Source organism: Ptiloglossa arizonensis, chromosome 11 (genome assembly GCF_051014685.1).
Source record: "Ptiloglossa arizonensis isolate GNS036 chromosome 11, iyPtiAriz1_principal, whole genome shotgun sequence".
In the NCBI taxonomy this organism is placed as follows: domain Eukaryota; kingdom Metazoa; phylum Arthropoda; class Insecta; order Hymenoptera; family Colletidae; genus Ptiloglossa; species Ptiloglossa arizonensis.
Window position 1 is genome coordinate 10,602,273 of NC_135058.1, and position 8,609 is coordinate 10,610,881.

Consider the following 8,609-nt stretch of genomic DNA (forward strand, 5'->3'; position numbering starts at 1 on the left):
AGGAGAAGAATGCGTCGATTTGCATAGACAGACCGATCGATTGATTTATAGACGTTGGAATGTCTCGTACGTGTAACGAACCTTACGGGACAATGACAATGACGGAAGACTGTAAGAGCCGGAGTAACAGTGAGATGGTGACAGGTGATGAGCGTGTCGTTTAGACGAGGTGTCGTAAATTTGTCTAACACTTAACGTATTGAGAAACGACGCGAAATGCACTGTCTCTATGACAAATTAATACAGTGAGGCCGGGTTGAAACCGAGTCACGTCGATCGGGGAATTGCGATTCAACTGCAGTTGGTTTGTCCACGGTTGTGGACTCTGCGAAGGCGTTTGAACCTAACCGAAGATGTGGACTAAGCGGTGACTCGTACGTGACTGTCGAAATTTTCGTGTTTTCTTCGAACGTAAACTCGGTTTGATGGACAGCACGTTGCGATTGGTTCGGGGAATCTAGTGATGAAACGAAACACGCTATTGGGTATCGCGAACCGGTTCTCGGCAAACGAATGGTAATTGGTTGGAAGCGTTTTCGACTGGTACGTTGATTGGTCGGTACAATGCACAGTGTCTGTCTCCCGCATCCTTTTCAAGGCTAACGGTTTTTGATGCCTGCATCGAAGTCCAGCGCATCGTGTCTCGTCGCGTATATTTGCGATAAAACTGTACATTTTCGTACACATTAACAGGGACGATAGCGATTCAACAAGGTAAATTAAATACGGGAAGATGGATAATATTGTATTTTATTTTCGAAAGAATAACTCTTTCGTTTCTGTTTTTTCTTGTTATATATACCACTTCCTCTTCTTATTTTTCCACGTATTCTCTTTCTTACCAAAATGTATAAACGAACAATTTGATCTAACGGATCAACTGAAGAGAAACACTATTCAAAAGTGGAAAGGACGAATAAAAAATTTGATTATTTTCTTTCTACAATTTTAAAAAGCACGTATGTCTTTTAATCTAATTTTTGAAATTTTCACAGCACGCTTTTTTAAGATTTCTTGACCGACTTCGTCCAATTCGAAGCTAAAAACAATTCTGGGATAAGGAAGTATTGCGTATGGTAATAAAGTAGATGTACGTAGGTCGTTTAAAGTCACGTTTGAACTATGACAGCGGGAATAAATATTAGAATTGAAAGACAATAACAGTATCGGATGGGTAACGACGAGAATTGGATACCATCGATCAACAACAGTCAACGAGAGATTATTTATATATTGACCGACCCCACGAGGGACCACCTAATGCAGCTAATATCGTAATACGGGAATAATGTATTTATCGCGTAACATAGTTATTTAACACGCTGCGCAAATACACGTCAACTTTCTATAACAATGACTTAACTCCGTACTTCGATGCTTCGCGATAAGTGCACGGTATCGATGCGTCTTTATTATTAATCGAGATAATAGGTTTTTGCACGTTTTTTCAAGACTTCCTGAAATTTGTTTAGAACGAACGACACCGATAGTTTAATCGATATTCCAAAGAGCTTTCGTTGAACACCTCGCTAATTTACCGTAGCACACCAAATACGTATTATACATTTTCCTTTTTTTATTTTTGGTTCTGTTACGGTAAAATAACATCGAATAAAAATTAAAAAAAAAATACAAACTCGATTTTTAAAAGTACCTCGTTTTTTACACGTGCCTTCGCATTTACACGAAGCACTAAGATAATTAAATATCACCACAATTATCGTCGATATACAACACTATTGTTATCGAAGAAAATTTATCGCGTACAATTTGCTACGAGAACTTTTACGCGGTAAAAGTTATAGACTCCAGAAAATGCTAGATAAACATTTACGTTCATTCGTAATTTACAGCCCTGGTGTTTAAATTATTAGGTAATTGCGTCACGCGCGGTTCTACGTTGATCGGGACACAATAGTTGCCTTTTGAAAAATTACTCCCGCTTGTGACGATTACTTTGTTTCAATGACCAGTACACGTGGTGTCCTGGACTATATAAACTGGAACGTACCAAATGAACGACAATCCGAGTTCACAGACTTATTCGGTGTAAAGATGAAGTTCGTAATCACCTTGGTTATCCTTGCCCTTGCAGCGGTGGTTCTCTGCGAAGAAGATTCAACCACCCCAGAGGCACCACCCGCGCCATTCACGCCACCACCACAACTTGCGGAGAGTTTGAAGAATATTCAGAATGTCTTATTGAACTTCGTGCCCAATCCTGAACAATTCAAGCCCCAATTCGAGCGCATCAACACGATGCTTTCCGTAAGTATTTATTTTCCTATACATTTTCAAATGTTCTTAACATTCGAAATAACGATCGCTAGAACAGTATCCACCTTCGTCCATTGCAACCAAAATTTATCCATATTCGTTGAAAGAACCTATCTCAATCGCGTCTTTGAACCTGCATTCGTTTTTCTAATAAAATACTCGCTCTCGCCAAGACAGTAAAATTTCATTTGTCGAGTATCGTTAATTCCTTAAAAATAATCTCATTGTTTCGTCAAACGTGCATACTTCGAGCAATGGTGCACGTCTCGACCTCTGGTCGAACGTACTATCTCAAATGGGCGTCTCTGCTCTCGCGAATAACCCTTTCTACGACCATCTTTTCACAGCTGTACAAAGTACTTCGCAATGTATCTCTTGTGATCGATATCTCTTACGATAAAAGTACGACAACTTCGTGCACAAGTTGCGCGGTACTCCGTTGTTCACGTGACAGGAGATAAAATGCCGGTGCATTATGAAATGCTACGAAATAATGAATTTTGCTCGGCGATAGTGCCGCGAACACCGTTTACACGTAACACGCGCATTTATTTTCATCGGGATAATCCTTTGGAAATATTTACACGTAGAATATAGATCTGCGTGGATCGCGATTGTGCGAACACATCACTTCCACCTGTGCATCGTAGTCATTTGCATCGGTAACGTTCGTAAGAATATGTTTTATCAGTACGTCGATCGTTATTTATCACGTCGAATCAGAACGTTGAACGTAGGTTGAGAAACACCGGGAGTGTTTGCAATAAACTTGAATATTCGACCTAACGGGTGCAATGTTGCTCTTCGAAACAGTGTCTTGATACTTGTACTCGGTTTCTTTTATCGGTGAATGCATATGTTGCAATGCTCATTTGTCCATAACGAGCTTCGAACCATTTTGCATCAATTTTTCGTAAGAGTGACAATCGTACATTGCAAAAAAGAAATGAACCCTCCGAAAACAATTCTTTCAACTTGAATTAATACCTAACATTAAGATGTGCTCCACTGTAAGATTTCATTCTCATTTTCATGTAAACTCTTCTGTATTAAGTTATTCGATGTATTTATAGGGATTCTTTGGCGGACGATCTAAACGATCCATCGTTAAAGAAATCATGGAAGCCAAATTGTTGAACGAGAAAGAAAAAGAGAAGGAGAAGGAAGGAGCGAAGGAAACGAAAGCAGAGAACTCCGACAACAAGCATTAGTAACGAGTGATCTACTCAAACCCGCATTCGAAATGACGATCGACGTAAATCCAAGGAACGCAGTGTCAACGAAAAGTTTATAACGATTATGACGATATGCCCGCGAGAAATTTCTGAGCACTTGATTTCGACACGAGATAATAATAGGCGCAACTACGCAACGCTTTTGTAACAAATTAAAACAGATACATTTACCACAAGCACTATTTCCCTCCTATTTAGAATATCCATATGTTTCAGGAATCGGTTAAGCGATGTAAAAATATATGCAATGTACATTTCTTGATATATAATATATTTGATCCTTGAAGTTAATTATTCGTTTAATGGTTAAATAATTGGTCCTACATCTCCCACCGTATGAATGTATAGAGAACTCTATCGTAGTAGTCTCTTTAGACTACTTTATCAACTGATTATTAAATAAGTCTACCGAAGTAGTCTTCGCTTTTAAATGACAAAAGTGGAACCTCCAGTTCTCTCGAAAGTGTCCTAGTATTTTTTTGCAATGGTAAAAACGACAAAACTTATCGAACAACCTAGTATCTTATTGAGTTTCAATTCAGTGTATAAATTATTACTTGCAAACGGAAACACTGTATTACTTCTGCACCATATTGCTCTCTAATTTGGGAGACGAAGAGTCGAAAATTATGATAGGTGACCTTGAACTATAAGTTGGTTTTATTCTCAATATTATGACGTCTAGCTTCCAACTGAAATATAGAAAAATATCGCATACGGTAAGTGTAATTTACAATGTCGTTCGATAATTTAAAAAAGAGTTGAAGGGGAGGGGGGCGATGGTCATGGCTTCTCTCGTCGTGCGTTACCGTAAGTTCGAGTTTCCCTCAGGATCTTTGGCGATAAAAATTTACATAGTGTTCTAGTTCAGGTTCCATAGCCTCGTTTACTTTTTAATCGTAAAATTTGCAAATGACATTGAGAAGCTAATATCTGCAAAGTGTCAAGGTAGACTTATACAAAATAGAATAGGGTGACTTTGAAACATTGTATGAATGAATTTCAAAAGTTTAGCATAGTATTTAAAAGTACCATTGATTTTCGAAGCTATGTAAGTAGACGATGGCTAAAGGTGATTGGTTATTTTAATTTCCTTTTTATGAATAAATATTCATCTCAAAAATATATATTGTTTTTTTATTCCCCCTTCAGATCCCCATTCGTGATGTTCAACTATTTGTTACGTATAGTTCTCGTCTTTACGAGGTAACTTGTAGATGGCGCAAGGCAATGGATCGTTAGCTATAAACTAACTCGACGTAGTTTATTCTAAAGTTGACGAAATAAAAATTTTGTTCCATAGGATGTGATCTTATATTTTTCACCACTATAGTACGTATACGATGACTCGCGACAAACATAACTTGTTTACATATTCCTTACAAACGTATCAAAATTAAATTAAAAAATGTTTCTTTTTCAAACGTTCTTTCTTACTTCTTCAAAGAGCGCAATTTTCAATATAATAATGTAATATTGTTTTATGTTTTTTGAAAATGTTCGCCAATGCCAATCGAACAAAACGATAACTGTACCATCGATTAAGTAAATACTTATCGTTAGTACAATAGAATAAAGTAAAATTAAATTTCGCAAGACCCTTCTTTGATTTTTGATACAAGTATGAAGAAATCTAAATCCAAATACACATATCTATATAAGAGAACGAAACGTATAAATATCGTCATCACGTATTTTTAATTTCTCGATGTGTATACGTGTATATAACACGTGACTCTTAGTGCCACGTTGAAAGTGACCTTCCACTTTATAACCAAGCTGTTTAAACTATTACTAACGGGCGATTTTCGCATATGCATTTCTACGCAGAACACAATAAGTTATGTTTGAGAAATTACTCTTACGGATGACAATTACGTCAGCAACGATCCAGTTGATAGCGACTATATAAACCAACTTCTGTGAGACACCAAACGCATGTAACTTCGTACACTCATTCGCTTCAAAGATGAAGTTGATACTCGCCCTCCTTGTCACTGTTCTTGCATCGAGTGCCTATTGCCAAGATGCAAAGGCACAACCCGATAAAGGTGGAAACCCTCTTCAGGGTTTACTTCCAATGAATAATTCGGCACTGGAATCCGCAGCAAAACCACTCACCGATGCCATGAAACCTATCAGCGATGGTATGAAACCTATGACCGATGCTATGAAACCTATGACCGATGCTATGAAACCTATGACCGGTGCTATGAAACCTATCACCGATGGCGTGAAACCTATCATCGATGGCGTGAAACCACCAGCGGAGGTAAGTCCATATTTACGATTTATTTAAAAATTCTCTCTCATAAAAAATAAATTAACGATAAAAGAACACCGCGAATTTTGGAACAGGACATGTATTACGTTTGACTCTTTACTCACGCATTATCAATAAATTCGCGAACCTGAATCATACGAGCTATTTTCAATTATACGTGATGGAAAGTTTTTCAAAGAATAAAATATTATTCGAACGAATTTTATGCAACATTAACGATCGTTAATATTTCTCGAAAAATTGTCTGTATTATGTTACTCGATGTGTTTACAAGGAATCTGTTTACAGAAAGGAAAGGATAGTGCGAGTGGAAATTGGTTCAAAGCGGAAAAGGACCGACAAAAACAAAAGGTACAAAAATCCAAAACCGAAACCAAGGAGCAGGCGCAGAAAGTGAAAGAACGGCTTAAAGCCGAGAAGAACAAGAAGAAGAAGGACGAGGCACAGAAACCCGGGCAGCCGCCGAAAGGACAAGAGAAGCCGAATCCGAAGAATCCGAAGGAAGAGATGAAGAAACAGGAAAAGGCGGCGAAGGGACACGAAAAGTCGGCGAAGGAACACGAAAAGGCGGCGAAGGGACACGAAAAGTCGGCGAAGGAACACGAAAAGGCGGCGAAGGGACACGAAAAGGCGGCGAAAGAACGCGCGAAGGAGCAACAAAAAAATATGCAGGACAAACGCAAGGCTGAGAAGGAGGCGCAAAAGAAATCGAAGGATGAACACAAGGAAGCTGCGAAGGAGGATGGAAAACGTTTCATGGATAAACTTCGTAGTATGCTAGGTTAAGTTTAACGTAAACGATCCGATTATTTTATTAAAAACAATAAATGCCCCGAAGATATACACGAGAACCTTTCGATCCTTGTATTTCTATCGGTTACTACGTAGTAGATGCAAGTAAGTGCAGCGTTTTGTACTGAATTCGAATAAATACATATTTTCCACAAAGACTGTATTATTTCTTTATGCGAAATGTTCATCCGTGCGAAAGCAACTTTTTTATTGCGCGTTAAAGAGTAGCTGAGCAGTTGTTTGTAAATTACAGTGTATACGTAATGTACCTGCATCGATGCAAATTCGTACTCCGAAATCTAATTCCTCGATTAGTGGCCGACAGGATGGTTTAGCACGTTCTGTACACTTAGCGTGGAAACTGTAGTCCTGAACAAAATCAACTGACTGCTCAAGGTCACTGCACAGACTGTCAGTTAGACCATGCCCCACTCCTACTTCCCTACTTTCCTACTTCCCTACTTCTCTACCCTACCCTTTCCTATCACCCACCCTAACCTACCCTACCACCCTACCCTAACCTATACTACCACCCTACCCTACTCTACTCTACTCTACTCTACTCTACTCTACTCTATTCTAATAGCTTGTCTCTTTGTTTGAGAGACAACGACCTGAATGGAATGGTGGAGATAGATTCTCCAGATGGCCAACTAATCTGTTTCAGCGATTATTATTTCAAGTGGTTTCTAATAACTACACATGTAATAAACAACTAAACAATAAAATCAGAAGATAGAACATTATTTTTCTTATTTTTGCTTTCGCAGTTTTCTGAAATATCCCCACACATACGAGGCATCCCAACACCAAAAAATCAATCGATTCAGTCCATTTATATCCACCCTTCTATTGTGTACTTTCATGTTTATTAACGACGCACTGTCGTCTGCGTGCAGTCTTGTATAATAAATATTCCGTTTTATACAGACTAACTGCTCCACTTTGAAAAGCCATTAAAACAAAAATTAATCGAACCTAAGTTAATTTACAACTAAACGATGTAATATCAGGCACTAAGGCACTACGCATACGAGCTATATAAGCTTTTCACTCTTGAATTTTATTTCAGTAGTTAGTTCAAAAAACATCTCGATTATTAATTTTATACTCTGCAACATTTAGCAGTAATTACAAAAAGATAAATAAAAATTTCTGCTTGTAAAGCATACATACCTCCTTTCATTCTACTCTCTTTATTAGTTTAGTTAATAAGCATATATGAAAATTACTTTTTATTTGTGTATGAAGTATTTATACATACACATGAACACTTTTTTAAAGGCTTCGAAAGTTTATCGCGACTCAGAACATGAATGAGATTTAGTGAACAATAAACTTTTAATATTTTTTTATTATTATTGCCATCTAGTAACATTTTTTCTTGTTCAACCTCTCCCTTCTACAGACTTGTCCCCTTAACCGATTTTTAATCAGAAATATGTAAAAATTTACGAGGAATAGACCTACTTTCTATTACACTTACACGTAATAATAAAAAAAAGGAACAAGAAGAAGCAGCAAAACCAACGCAAATGCAAACTAAGCATGTCATTTAAAAACAAAAATATAAAATATTAACGAACTACCAAGAATAGGAAGAGTATAGTTGTTTAAGCTAACTCAGAGCACCTAATATTATGAATATAAAATAGATATTGAATTAATCATATATAACTATAACTTTGTTTCTTTTTAAATTAAGAATTATGTCATCAATAAAAGCATACTTGAAAAATTTTGGTTTAATTTAAAATTTGCAATCTCTAGCGGCATATTCCGATTTGTTTGTGTTTTTTCTTGCAAAAACCGAGAAATGTTGAAATGAAATCCTTAACTTTGGACAGCAGCCATTTTATTATAAAATCGTGTGTCACAATAAGCTTTACTCGACTGATAAAGAGATTAATTTAAGTGCAACAAAAACTTTTTCCTTCATACGCCTCAAACGAACAAAAATATTAAACCTTGCTTTTCCATACGCTAAATTTTGATGAAAAACAATTTAAAATAAAAATATA

At 37.0% G+C, this 8,609-nt stretch overlaps 3 protein-coding genes across 3 annotated transcripts in view; 2 read left to right on the forward strand and 1 right to left on the reverse strand.

The window, feature by feature from the left end:
* The window catches only part of Kug (FAT atypical cadherin kugelei), a 726,821-nt gene that overhangs the window by 487,584 nt on the left and 230,628 nt on the right, over positions 1–8,609 (reverse strand). The window lies entirely within an intron of this gene.
* LOC143152643 (uncharacterized) lies at positions 1,951–3,803 on the forward strand. Its single transcript, XM_076322990.1, has 2 exons — positions 1,951–2,268; positions 3,351–3,803. Exons 1-2 carry the CDS (start codon positions 1,966–1,968, stop codon positions 3,486–3,488), a joined length of 441 nt encoding a protein of 146 aa, XP_076179105.1. The 5' UTR covers positions 1,951–1,965; the 3' UTR covers positions 3,489–3,803.
* LOC143152837 (uncharacterized) lies at positions 5,450–6,744 on the forward strand. Its single transcript, XM_076323386.1, has 2 exons — positions 5,450–5,784; positions 6,085–6,744. The coding sequence occupies exons 1-2, from the start codon at positions 5,482–5,484 to the stop codon at positions 6,580–6,582; spliced, it is 801 nt and encodes a 266-aa protein (XP_076179501.1). The 5' UTR covers positions 5,450–5,481; the 3' UTR covers positions 6,583–6,744.